The sequence below is a fragment of the Arachis hypogaea genome, chromosome 10, assembly GCF_003086295.3.
Source record: "Arachis hypogaea cultivar Tifrunner chromosome 10, arahy.Tifrunner.gnm2.J5K5, whole genome shotgun sequence".
NCBI classification, from domain to species: Eukaryota; Viridiplantae; Streptophyta; class Magnoliopsida; order Fabales; family Fabaceae; genus Arachis; species Arachis hypogaea.
In genome coordinates, this window is record NC_092045.1 from 111775740 (window position 1) to 111789985 (window position 14246).

General features: G+C 39.3%; 2 protein-coding genes across 2 annotated transcripts; one reads left to right on the top strand and one right to left on the bottom strand.

Annotated features, from left to right (window-relative positions):
* The first annotated feature begins 4528 nt into the window (after positions 1 to 4528).
* Positions 4529 to 5726, top strand: LOC112716610 (psbP domain-containing protein 6, chloroplastic). Its single transcript, XM_025768560.2, has 2 exons — positions 4529 to 5286; positions 5370 to 5726. Exons 1-2 carry the CDS (start codon positions 4687 to 4689, stop codon positions 5538 to 5540), a joined length of 771 nt encoding a protein of 256 aa, XP_025624345.1. The 5' UTR covers positions 4529 to 4686; the 3' UTR covers positions 5541 to 5726.
* Positions 5727 to 6488: 762 nt separating this feature from the next.
* LOC112716609 (bZIP transcription factor 17) lies at positions 6489 to 10123 on the bottom strand. The gene is made up of 2 exons (XM_025768559.3): positions 7785 to 10123; positions 6489 to 7085 (listed from the first exon to the last, which is right to left on the bottom strand). Exons 1-2 carry the CDS (start codon positions 9754 to 9756, stop codon positions 6655 to 6657), a joined length of 2403 nt encoding a protein of 800 aa, XP_025624344.1. The 5' UTR covers positions 9757 to 10123; the 3' UTR covers positions 6489 to 6654.
* Positions 10124 to 14246: the final 4123 nt, after the last annotated feature.

Below are 14246 nucleotides of genomic sequence, written 5' to 3' on the forward strand. Positions count from 1 at the left end.
AAGACACTTTGAGCCACCAGAAAAAATGTTGTGGCATGTGATATTCAACAAAAGAAAATCGAGGATACTTCTGCCTGATCTACTCCCAAGAAATCGAATTTGGGTATATCAGCTTCAAATAAGATTATACCTATCCCAGCAACTCGACTAATTACTCCTGACTCTCTTTCAAGAAGTGTTAGGACCCGTCCTTTTCCTTCTTTCTCTGAACCACCTCCGAAAAGACAAAAGATTGCCAAGAGGGTAGAATTTACAATAAGAGATTTGACGAGCTGGCTTGGAGTGAGAAAAATATTCTCCCTTATAGCCATATTAGCATAAACGACGTGGTTATCCAGAACCACCTTCAACTCCTGGCCTGAAGTGGAATTCGGACGGCAGGTGTGTGTGCTGCCTTGGCCAGGGAGTTAGAGAAAACTCCTATCGGCACCACTCACAGCTATTTGGTGGTTGCTTGAGCTGAAGTGGAGAGGCTGAAGGTGTAACACCCTACTACACAGAATCTTATGCTTAAGTCATAAGATAGAGGTGGTGAGGTATTACGACCTCTAAAAATAAAATTATATACATATTATAGTTGAAAAATATATATATCTAGGGGGTTTTGAAGGAAGTTAAAACAAAATCGTTAAAACAGAAAAGCATAACACTCACGACAACGATAGCGGTAAACGAAACAAAATAAGAGTAAGCTAACTTACAAGATACAAATAGCAAAGCTCAAGACTCGGCTCGCGAAGATAAACCGGCCAGAGTGCATAAGTGTATATATATATATATATATATATATATATATATATATATATATATAACAGAACCCAAAGAACCCAAAATACAAAGTTTACAGGACCTGTTTCTCCAAAATAACCTCTAAGAAGAAGTTAATACATCATATATATAAGTAGTAGAGATAATAAATATCTACATATATACATATAGCCAAAATAAAGCCCAAAAGCTCAAAGATCTTCGCTATCAGAAGCTTCCAGCATGCCTCAGCGAGATACCTTACGTCCTACATCTGAAAATCACAAAATATGTACGGGATGAGAACTAGAGGTTCTCAGCATGGTAACTGTGCCCACATATCTAACATATAATATCCCAGAAAAGCCAAAGGCAATCCTAGAACTTCCAACAAATGATTTAATCTTATAACATAACTAAACCGTAAATAAATTAGGCAACTAACTAAGGATCTTCAGACTATCTAATACTCCCCTGTCTGACTCCTCCGAATCTCCCAGCTGCCATCGGAATCAATTGTTACAAACACAATTATTACATGCAAGAAAATCACATGTAGAAAGCATATACAGCAGATAAATAGGTAGTAAGTAGTTTAAGCAATCAGTTAGACAATCCAAACAAGGCATACCAAATAAACACATAGATGCATATGATGCATGCCTGTCCTATGATTGATGAGTCTCATCTGTCGATTATCAAGCCAACCCGATATGTCCGGTAGCTAACCCAACACAGTCTCTCTGTTGTGCATTAATATCATTAGAGGGAATACGTGCCCTGTCATCATTAGAGGGTATCTGTGCCCTGTCACCATTAGAGGGTATCGGTGCCCTGTCACCCTTACAACCAATGAGAAAATACAAGCATACTCACATTCAACATTTTTCATTCATGATTCATTTACTATATTCAGTCATTACTCATATATGCATCTCCGGCATACTCGCCACATTTTCACGCTTTCTCGATTAATCATAATCATTTAATTACAATCATATTTTAGTATTACTGCTTTATTCATTTTAACTTACATTCATTCATTCATTCATTCTCAGTTTAATCATCAATCATCATATCATTAAGTATCATGAATTTAGCCATCAATCACATCATATATACAATATCATAGCCATTCCTTATTCATCATCATCTGCTTTACCTCTTTCTTCATCATCAAGATATCTTCCTCACAGCCCTAAGTGTACTTCACTAACCAAATTCTTTCTCTTTTTCCTGGAGTAGATAGGACAGGTTGGATCTTGGGAGAGGTTTCCTTAATCGTGAATTCTCCTTAATGTTGATGTATTTTTCTGTCCGTTCTTGTACTTCGTACAAGGAAGTCGGGTGTCACTTGGATATAGATTAGGAGAATGACCATTCTCTAAGGCCATAAACTAATCTCATTGTCACTGCTTCAGTAGGTAAATTTTGTATTTTCAAGCATGCTTTGTTGAATCTTTCCATGTAATCTTGCAGTGTCTCACTGATTTCTTTTTTAACTCCTAGCATGCTCGGAACATGCTCACCTTGTCCTTCTGAATTGAGAATCTAGTGAGAAACTTCCTCAGCTAGTCATCAAAACAAGTTACCGACTTGAGTGGTAAGATATCGAACCACTTCATCGCGACTTTGGTCAAAGTCGTCAGGAAGGCTTTGCAACGAGTAGCATCAGAGGCGTTGGCCATGTCAGGGGTTTTAAAATTTCTTGGAACCTTGGCTCGCACGATCTCTTCAATGAACGGATCTTCACCTCCTAGAGGGTTTTCTTCCCGATCTACGCGATTGCTTCGTCTTCGGAGGTCAACCTCCAATTTTAAGATCTTTTCTTCCAGCTCTTTTCGGCATCATACCTCCCTTCGCAATTCCCGTTCTGCTTCACGTTATCGTTCGACTTCCAGTTCGAGTTGCTTTAATCGTCTACGGTGGCCATGGACTAACCCTAGTATTTCTGTTGGATAGGGAGGTTCCTCATTTTCGAGTGGATGGATCTCTGATTAAATCCTCCTTGGTTGAGGGTTTTCCGATGTTCATTCTTCGTGGGGAGCATGCGTTCTCTCTCAAAGTGGAGGTAGCGCTAGCATGAGGTCATCGTGGTGTGGCTCTGATTCTGACTCAAATGCCGTGCGACCGTCTTCGTATTGATTGTCCGGTATTATCAAGGGTTGAGCTCCAGGTCCCCAACAACAGCCCCAATCTTCCGAGAGTTATCTGAAACGATGATTTAGGCATGAACGTGAGGTCCAGACTCTGTAGGAGGCTGCATTCAACTTATTCTGGTGCCGAGGTGCCGTCCTCCGAGTTCCTCGTGAGGAGGTGGGGGTGATACCTACAAGAGACTCCCATGCTTGAGTTAGCAAGGACTTTAGGCAGGTTTTTAGTAGATTAGAATAGGGGTGTCCATGGATCGGATCGTATCCGCAGATCCGCGATAAATATCCGCATCCGATCCGCGGATCCACAGATCCACACAATAATTATATATATATATATATATATATATATATATATATATATTTGGTACTATATTTACTTGTTTGTATGTTTTAGTTAGTAATTATTATTCATATATTGTGTTATTTTATTTTTGTTATTTGAAAAGAGTTTGATTAAAAATATTTTAGAAATAAATAAGTTTAAAAGTATGAAAGAAATATTTTTATTGAATTTTTTTACATAGAAATATGATTAAAAAATGAAGGTTTAATTATGCGGATATATCCGATATCCGATCCGATCCAATCAACACATTTGCGGATCGGATCGGATCGGATCGGATCCTGCACTAAAAAATGCGGATATCATATCCGATCCGAGCCAATGAAAATTGTGCGGATCGGATCGAATTTTCGGTGATATCCGATCCGATCCAATCCGCGGACACCCCTAGATTAGAACGTGAATATACCTGAGAGATATTAGTGTATTTATAGTGGAGTGTATAACAATCTTTTGAAATAGTTCCACTTTTGTTGTGGATAACTGTTCCCTTTATCTTGGGAATTTGTTAGAATCTATCTTTTAGTAAAAATAGGGATAATAGGAGAGATTTAGAGAGACAATTACTTATTTGGATAAATAAAGCTAAACCTCTTTTATCGTGTCCGACCTCTTAAGAAATTGGGTAAATTAGAAGAGACCATATTTTTGGATTGATTTTTTATCTTTATTGGATCTAACTTTATTTCTGGGACAAAGATATGAACACGATTAATTTTTAAATTCATTATTTAAAAATACTCTAATAAGTACATAAATATAAATTTAATTAATAACTGTATAAAATTTTTTATAATATTAATACATCAAAATTAAATTAATTTTTTAGTCAAATCAAATAAATACATATTTACGGCAATAATATAAAAGTATAATTTGATATTTTAGATTTGTAGTATTTTCTAAAAATGTATAAGAAAGTACTTTTTAGTTAATTAATTAATATTAATTAATTTTTATTTTGTAGAGAATTTAATTTTATAATTTATAATTTAAAGTAATTTTATAAAAATTAACTTAACTTCCTAATTTTAATCTTTTTTAAATTAATAATACATATATAAAGAAGTAATTTGGTTCAAAGTATAATTAGCACACGGATTAAGTAACCAAATAGAAAAAATGATAAATATGATAAGAATTGAAAATAAATTTTTTAAATTTTTTATTTCAATTATTATTGTAAAATAAAATTTAATTTCTCACCATATATTTTTTTAAGTAAAATTAAAAATAAAATATAACAAAAAATTATACTTAATAAAATAACTAAAAAAAATGGAGAAGATTTATTCTTACAATTATTATGATGGTTTAACTAAAGATTCTAAGTTGAGTTTTGAAAATAGAGAAAGAAAGAAAAAATGGAGGATTGAGTGGGACAGATGGGAGATACATAGAGGAGTTAAGTGTAACGAGTCTCGTCCTCACAGCGTGACAATGGATAAGACATTGTTGGAAATGGCGACCTCTCCATTCACTACCTCCTTACTCACACTCCGCGCTTCTTCTCCTTCTTCTTATTCTAAACTCTCCTTCATCAGAGCCTCATCAAGAAGAGATTTGTTCAAGGGCGTTGCATTGCAGGCTCTTCCACTGCTTCTTCTCAGACCCTCACTCGCCAGAGAGGTTGAAGTTGGCTCTTTCCTTCCTCCTTCCCCTTCCGACCCCTCTTTTGTTCTCTTCAAAGCTTCTCCCAAGGACACCCCTGCCCTTCGAGCAGGAAATGTGCAGCCATACCAATTCATCCTCCCACCCACCTGGAAACAGGCACGTGTGGCAAACATATTATCTGGAAATTACTGTCAGCCAAAATGCGCAGAGCCTTGGGTTGAGGTCAAATTTGAAGATGAAAAACAGGGTAAAGTGCAGGTTGTGGCGTCGCCGTTAATACGCCTAACCAACAAACCAAATGCCACAATTGAAGACATTGGAAGCCCTGAGAAAGTGATTGCTTCTCTTGGTCCATTTGTCACTGGAAACACCTATGATCCTGATGAGCTCCTAGAGACTGAGGTTGAAAAGCTTGGCGATCAAACGGTACATACATGAATCAACTTCTCTTTCTTCTCTTCTGCTTCTGCTGTGTGTTGTTGTTGTTGCTAACATTGTGCCATCTGCAGTACTATAAATACTTGCTTGAAACTCCATATGCTCTAACGGGTACGCACAACCTCGCCAAAGCAACGGCCAAGGGAAACACTCTTGTTCTCTTTGTGGCTAGTGCCAATGACAAGCAGTGGCAAGCTTCTCAGAAGACTTTGAAGGCCATGCTTGATTCCTTCCTCCTCTAGTTTTTTTTTTTTTTTCTCTCTCAGGTTTTCCTTCTATAATAATCACTGAGTAAGAGTTGTGTTGGCTACCATTTGGAATTTTATTTTCCAAGGTTCAAATCTCTGTGTTCTGATAGTGTTAGTTTATGCTATTCTTGTAACTATAAAGTTGATATAATCATTATTATACAAGGCCTCCAAATCATACATCTTATCTTATAAAATATAATAAGAGAGAGTAGGGTTCTTTGAACAGCAAGTGATGTGCTGAAAGGTGTAATACTTGATTAGATAATCCACTGCCATATCTCAGTCCTGGTACCTTCGAGATTATTATTTCTTAGCTTAGGAGTAATGGAATCGGCTGCTTGTTCTTGACCAAAACGGAAGTTATTAAATTTTTTTCCAACACCTAATCTAACGTCTAATCATTATAGATTATTTCTTCTTCCATTTTATAACAGGTAAGTTACAAGCTACATGAATTATTAACAGTGTGAAGGAAGTTGTGGAGATGGTTAGCATAATCAACGTTAGATCTTCTGTGCCAAAAGTCCAAGACTTTGAATTGGGTAGTCAAAGTTATATCATTAAAAGTTTTCTCACTTAAAATTTCTTTCATGAATTCCTTTGAGAATGTGGTAATTTAATCCATGTCTGTGTCACATCAAGTTGGCATTTTATTTTTCACAATATGAATTATGCAATATTTAATTTTGTGCTGCTAAAGAAGCATAGGACTATAGGAGAAGAGAGATTGAGGAGTTGTTTTTGGTGTTCAATAATAAAACATTATAGACGCTGAAAAATGAGATTTTTTTATAAATTTCAACAAATAAAATAATGCGAGGTACCTTCCATAATTATTTTAAGCATCCTCTCATGATGGGGTAGGGTTACCGAATCCTTAGCCAAGTTAGAAAATAAAACAACGCTCGAATATGATCTCAATAAATAAAGAACGACACAAAATCAACTATATTCGCATCATATTATAGAAGTTATAAAAATCTCAACTCAGTACAGTTTGTTAATCCCACTTAAGGCATTGCTAAATTAACTTGCGTTGGTTATGTACAAAACTGAAACTATAACTTGTATTAGATGGTAGGTTCTGTGCTGTCAAAACGTTTTCTCAAGCAGTCACTAGATGCGGAGACAAACGAGGAAGACCACACGAGTATGTGACATACTTGACACTGTCCATGAGCACAACCACAAATATCCGAGAGATCGATTTTGGAGACATCACACCGTCGACGTCACTATCTGCGGCCTCTTTGGGATCAACAAGCACTGAAACCACCATGGAAGATTTATTACCATGGAAGTGATCACTCTCTGAATTCCTTACATGGTCTTCAGTTAGGTTCAGACTGGTTCCATCAAGGTGACCTGGGAGCCCATGGAGGATTCTTCTGTTCCTGGTCTTGTTAAGTGTTGTACCATTCTGGCGGCTCTCCCGAGAAACATTGGCAACTGATGTTGCCGGAACTATAGCGCCAGGTTTTGGAGAGGCATCAAACTGGAAGACTTCTGTGCACATGCCTGAACTTAACATTGGTCCTGCATCAGGGAATCAGAACAGTCAGTATACATAAATGCTTCGCAGGCACCAAAATAGGCAACCAAGCACATAATAGATTAGACAGAAATTGCAACTTGCAAGGCAGCAAGAGACAACCAACAATATAGATGCGCTCAAGTAATTAAGTATGACCAAGTGGTAAGCAAAATGAAGACATTGATTCAGCTCTTATATAGTTATATTCAACAGGCACACCTTGAAGCCTCACATATGCAAAAAGAACTGAAAATGCAACAATTGGTGGATGCCATGACATTGTCAAATTAAGCAGTGTTAAAACCAAGCTATCAAACTATTTTGAGACTTCCCACTAACCAAACTCAATTACTGCATCTAACCAAGTTCTAAAGTCTTCTACAACAACCCATATTGGTGGCAGAAGACACAATCTTGTAATTACCAAACAGCATGATGATTTTTCATCCAGGACAACCAAGGAACAGTAAAGACCAGTACAACAAGCTACTAAATTTTAGCTTAGTTAGAATCTCCAACACACGATCATAGCCAAAATTGATGTTAGGTGGCAATCAATAAAATGTGATTCCAAATTCAGCCTTAAACAACAACCACCAAGACATATCACAAGTCAGCAGGAGACAATGTATCTTCATATTCAGCAATTTGAGAGTGAAAAGTAAAAACCAGTAACAGACACAAGTCAAACAGATGATCACCTGCAAGGCCTTCACGGAACCACTGTTGCATTTTACCATCACTTGCAGAGGATTTCATGTGGTCCTTTAAAGTTTTGGTTGAACCAGAACCAAGAGCCTTCCTCTGCTCAGGTGGAACTGTATACACATGAGGATGCTGACCTCTATTTCTTCCAACCTCAGGAATTGCCAAAGCAGAATCCCAATCCTTAGTAATGACCAAACCAGTTTCTTTACTCTCCTTCTTTGCCTCATGAGTCTGAGAAGCCATAGCTTTCTCACCAGCCAGTATAGAATGGATTATCAAGTTTCCATCAATCTTCACCAGCTTATCATTCCTAGGGACATACAGCGAAGCAAGGAGGGGCTCACTGGCATTGCCACGATGGCCGAATTCATCGCATCGTGGGTCTTGCCGTTCATGAGATTCCTCTCCTAGTTTCCGACCCCTCTCATAATCCCTGTGGTCGGAAATACTAAACCTCCCATTGGAATACCCTATATCCTCGTCTCTTTCAGATCCATTCCTAGGACCATTCACAGGCCACACCTTCCCTCCACCTTGATGATTATACAACCTATCAGTAACATAGCTAGACCTACCAGGAACATACCCCACTAAGCCACCAAACTTGACATCCACGATAGGAACAAGCCCACCAAAAAGCAGTATAAAGAAAAACAGACCCAACAAACTAATGCTAGCAACCTTCTTAGTTTTCACCTCACTTTTCTTACCCTCAGACTTCTTACTCTTTGATGAAGAAGCAGGTTGCTGAGGCTTCAACTTTGGAATGGGGACCAAGGGAACCTGAGATCCTTGAGGCTTAACAACATATGGAGCACATGGCATCCATGTATAAGGCATGTGGGCCATGGGAGGAGCATGAGTATACATACCAGGAACAGGTGGAGGAGGAGGGCACATCCCACCAACACCCAATTGCTGCCTTAAAGTGGCATTCTCAGCCATCACAAACGAAATCTTGCTACTCAAATCAGCAATTGTTGAATGCATTGACCGCACCTTCTCCTCAAGCTCTTCCACATAGTGCTTCTTCCTCTGCCTCGAAAGCTGTGCACTTTCCCTGTTTCTCATCAATCTGGCCTTCCTCTTCTCGTCGTCGTCATCAACCACCACATTCTGTTGGGTCTTGTTCTCCACAGGCGCTGATGATCTTCTGAATTTGGTTGTTCTAGTCTCAGCACTCCCTTCACTCTGATCTTGCTTTCTCTTCAGATCACAACCTTTTCCATTATCCTCCAATTTCACGTTCCGATCCAAAATTGTATGTGCGTGTGTCGATGAAATTTCCCTCTCGTAACGGCAACAATCAGGTGAGGGAGAGTTCATGGTTTCGTATACACCCGACCCGCTACCGTTCCCGGAACCCCGCGAAGAAATCGCACCATTCGACGACTCTTCTCTTTCACCGAACGAATCAGAATCATGCGACGGAAAGCTCGAGTCTTTCACAACAGCAGAGTCACGAGGATTCGGTGAAAGCTCGCGCTTGCAGCTGCCTGACTCCGAGGAGGACTGAGAATTCAAAAACCTAGAAACACCGGAGCTCCGATCGCCATAAACAGCACAGGATCCTGATTCCGGCGAGTCTGAATTAGCGGCGTCGCAATCGGAATTCTTACCAGAACAATCGCCTAGATCATCGTTCGTCGGCAAAATCAGGTCGCCATTAGGGTTGCATGCGTCGGGGAGGAGAAAATCGTCGGCATCGGAGGGGATGTAAAGGTTATCGAGGTCGTCGAAGGTGATTTCATAGTCACCGCCGTCGCCAAAATCCATGGGAAATTCGAGATCGGAAGCGAAGGCGTGAGTATTCAGTGTGCCAACACCATTTTCGACGAAAAGCGCGTCCATGGAGGGGATGGGTAATCCGTCGAATTGGGAGGAGAAATCATCGAATGCGAGGTCAGACGGCGCCTCGGCCGCCTGCGGTGCGCACTCGGCGGCGATAATGCCGGGGCCGGGCATGGACGGATGAAGGATTTGGGAGAATTGAGGAATTTTCAGTAATTCAGCAGAAAAGTGTGATGAACGACGACCAAGACTTTGGGTTTTGGGAAGATGGGAGAATGAGGGTTTTTCTCGTTGTTTTGAAGTGTCCTGCGCGTGGGATCACGTGCCATAAAACCAATTACAGGATCAGGATAATAACTGAGATCTCGTTTAGATACGCGCGCGTGGTTTCACCGCTTAACTGAATAGTGTAGATCCGGTTTTGAATTTTTTATTTTTTATTTTTTCTCTTTTAAAAAGATCACAAAAGAATTCGACTAAAAAATTTAGATATAAAAATAAGATGTATGATATATCTTAATATTATAATTTTGGGTGTTTTTTAAAATTGTAGGATGTATACAAATCGAATCATTTGATTTGTGTTTAAAAAATTTTTAAAATTTGAAGTACATAAATCGGATCCGCCAATTTGTGTTTAAAAAATTTTAAAAATTCGGAATACACAAATTGGATGTATCCCAAATTTTTTTAATTTTTTAAATACAAATCAGATGGTCCGATTTGTGTACCAAAAAATCGGACAGTCTAATTTTTATACCTTTTATAAATCGGACGGTCTGATTTTAATTTCTGACACCACATTTTCATAAAGCACTTATACACTTATTAACTGCGTCCTATACCATTCTCTCTTCCATGTATAAATTGAAAAGTGAAAGAACTCTACTTTAAGGATTTTTTATTTAAATTAAAAAAAATATTTACCGATTTAAATAAACGGATAAATATTTACTAAATTACATTTAGAGTCATATCTCGGATGCACTGACCCCGTTCTGTGATACAGAACGTGCTGGTCATATTCCGGGTGCACCCGAGATATGAACAAGAGAGCATCTCGAATATATTGTATCTGAAATATGCTCATATTCTGACATGTAGCAGTGCATCCGAGATACGTGTAAGAAAGCAAAACAAGGGCACTGCATCCGAAATATAGTCAAGATTATAATTAGGGTCTCAACACCCAAGATATATTGTACAATAAGTCTATTTATATAAACCATCCCAATATCTCTCCTCTCACAATTCACAAACCATTCATTTTTTTCTCTTCTTTCGATTTTGATCTGATGGAGAACAATCAATACTTTTTTGTGGTGGTTTATCCGAATGGGATAGTCAGACACGGTGATGAAAGAGTGATTTTTTAGTTTGACAATACTGTGATGTTGCGCACTTACCGGTTTGATACCCTAGATGTGCTAAAGACAATCATGCTGAGCAATATGGGAGGAGTAGAAACAAAGGAGGTAGGGAGGATTGCATATAGATTTTTGTATGAGCTTCCGAACGGGAAATTTATGAACCGGTTATTCTGGATAAATGGAATCAGCATGTGAGGGTAATGTTTGACGTACATGCGCAACTGATGCCCCCAACATGTGATGGAGTTGTATGCTGTGGTCCGTGATGTAGTTGTTCGGGATGGGCTGTCTCCTCCGGGTCCTGAAGTCGTGCCACTCGAGGCGACACCAATCCACTATGCCCAGCCTCATGATAGTGTCGACGATTCCGACAGTGAAGGCGATTCCATCTATATTGCTGGGTTCGAGTCATCAAGTAATACAATGTCAGAGGATGAGTTTGTGCTGGAGACTCCTAGAGGCACCGTTGGTAGGTTTCTGCTACCTCTGCCTCTGGCCATTCCTCGACTGTCAGATGTTCCTAGCTATTACCAGACGTTGAACTTGGATGCAATGCACTCGGACGATCTTTTCAATGCTGGGGACGGGGAGGATTACAACACGGATGGTGGGGTAGAATTTCGAATTGGGCATAGGTTCAACAACCGAGAAGCAGTCCTACTAGGGGTGAAGAACTACAGTATTCGACGGAATGCGGAGTACAAAGTGCTAGATTTAGATAGGCTAAAATACCACTGCCAATACAAAAAATTCTCCAATGATTGTCCGTGGAGTCTTCGTGTGGCATTACGACAGAACTTGAATTATTGGTATATTTTGTATTATATTATGGATGCATTAGACTCTATACGTTTGTTTTTTGTTTTTGTTTAGCATGTTGTTGACATTGGATCAATATTCGCAGGAAGGTACGTTGGTTCGGTGTATCGAATACATGTCTGGCACTAACCATGTCTCAAGACCATGCACAACTAAATAGTGGGTTGATTTGCAAAGTTGTGTTATCTATGATAAAGACTGATCTTTCGATGTATATCCCAGTGTTGCAAAGTACTGTCCATCAAAATTACCATTTTAAGCCCTCGTATCGGAAGGTGTGAATGGCAAAGTAAAAGACAATTGCAAATATCTATGGCGGCTGGAAAGAGTCATACAATAGGATTTCGGCACTCTTACATACCTTGCAGGAGTGCCTCCCAGGTACGATCCACGAATACAATGCTGTCCCTTATTACAACGGGGATATGGTTGACGGAGAGTGGAATCAATTTGATAAGATTTTTTGGGCATTTTCTCTATGTATTGAAGCGTTTAAGCATTGCAAGCCGCTTGTATCGGTGGATGGAACAAATCTATACGGCAAGTACGGGGGCGTGCTTTTGATTGCTGTGACTCAAGATGGTAACAACAATATTCTTCCTATAACTTTCTCATTAGTGGAGTTTGAGACAACAGAGTAATGGTCGTTTTCCTCTCAAATTTGAGACAGCATGTTACTCCACAGGCAGGAATCCTGATCATATCAGATAGATCAAAGGCCATTCGCGCCACTCTCAATGCACCTCACAGTGGATGGCATCTCTTGTCAGCATATCATGCTTACTACATATGACACATGGATTCAAACTTCAATTCCAGGTTAAGTCGACCGAGGGTAAGAGGTACCTGATAAATGCGGCGTACAGTCCGAGTAAGGAAGGATACGATTGTTACTTGGATGCTTTAGGTACACTGTCCCGTGAGATGGTGGATTGGGCTCTTCGTTTCAGGAAGGAATTTTGGTAGTAGCATTGCGACGAAGGTCGTCGGTATGGTCACATAACTACAAACCTATCGGAGTGTATAAATGTCGTGTTGAAGGGAACAAGGAATCTTCTGGTGGCAGCGATTGTTCGGGCAACATATGAGCGGTTGCAACAGTTGTTTGTGCGCAGAGGACGCGAAGTACATGCTGAGTTACAGGGTGGACAGATCCACTCGCAGCGGCTATTGGCAGCTATAGATAAGAACAGAGAGAGCTTGTCGATGTTGCGAGTCACCCATTGTGATTGTTGGGCATCCGTTTTTAGCGTGGGAAGAGGTGAAGCCAGTAGATGGTTGGTCACAAACTTCATATCGGGTTCGTCTGACCGAGTGTACATGCGATTGTGGCTTGTTCCAGTCATTGCATTACCTATATCGACACGCCTGACGGCATGTGTAGCTGCGAGTATTGAGTGGGGTCATTTTGTAGACCCGTGTACACGATGGCCTCTGTATTCAAGGTATACGAGAGGGAGTTTCCACCGATATCAGACAAAAAGATGTGGCCTCCATGGTACGGTGCACGCCTGAAACCCAACTCAGCCATGAGGAGGAAGGCATCGGATAGGCCGGTATCCACTCGGATTCGAAATGAGATGGATGCCATTGAGCGTGCGGAGAAGAGATGTGGGCTCTGCCATGGAGAGGGCCACACCAGACGTGGGTGTCTCAATGCGCCCCACTCGGATCCATGACGACGCATGCAGTTTAGAGTTTAGGTCTTTTTGTTCTAATGTTGTCACTTTGATGTACTGATTGTTATTAAACGTGTTTAATGTGTAATGAAGCATAATTTCTATATAATTAGTTATCTTCGATTGTTATGGGACCATTTTTCATCTACAACATTATAATATTTTCATAAATTCGGATCTTAACTATATCTCGGATGTAGTGCTCCTATTTTGCTTCCTTTTACGTATCTCGAATGCACTGCTACATGTTAGAATATAAGCATATCTTAGGTGCACTCGAGATATGATCAACTCGTTCTGTATCACAGAACGGAATCAGTGCATCCGAGATACGTTTGTTTTTTTGTTTCTCCCACTGTATCTGAGATATAACTCTAAATGTAATTTAATAAATACTTATATACATTTATTTAAATCGATAAATATTATTTTTTTAATTTAAATAAAAAAATTCCTACTTTAGGTGATAAGAGGCATTCGTTTATGTAAATTTGTTTTCCGGTGCGTAATTATCATTATTATTATTTAGTGGTATTGATGATAGTTTTAAATGCTAGAGTTTTGAAATTCAATGTGGTCTAAATAAAATTCAGTCATTCAAGTCAAACAGAAAATCATAGAATTTAATTTATTTTTTTCCTTATAACCTATTCCAAATATATTTTTTAAAATACATTTAAGCAAACTTGTAAAAAATGCGGGCGGGAGTGGTTGATTCGTGCGTTGTAAACAAAATGATGAGAGCGTGGAGTTTGTTCGAAGCAGGTGCGCTTGAGGTCTTGACTCTTCTTGACAC

Excerpts from the sequence above, each read along its gene's own strand:
- LOC112716609 (XM_025768559.3), bottom strand. The coding sequence starts at position 9,756 with ATGCCCGGCCCCGGCATTATCGCCGCCGAGTGCGCACCGCAGGCGGCC. Across the intron at positions 7,086-7,784 it reads GTTCCGTGAAGGCCTTGCAG|GACCAATGTTAAGTTCAGGC; the intron begins GTGATCATCTGT and ends TCCCTGATGCAG.
- LOC112716610 (XM_025768560.2), top strand. The coding sequence starts at position 4,687 with ATGGATAAGACATTGTTGGAAATGGCGACCTCTCCATTCACTACCTCC. Across the intron at positions 5,287-5,369 it reads AAAAGCTTGGCGATCAAACG|TACTATAAATACTTGCTTGA; the intron begins GTACATACATGA and ends TGCCATCTGCAG.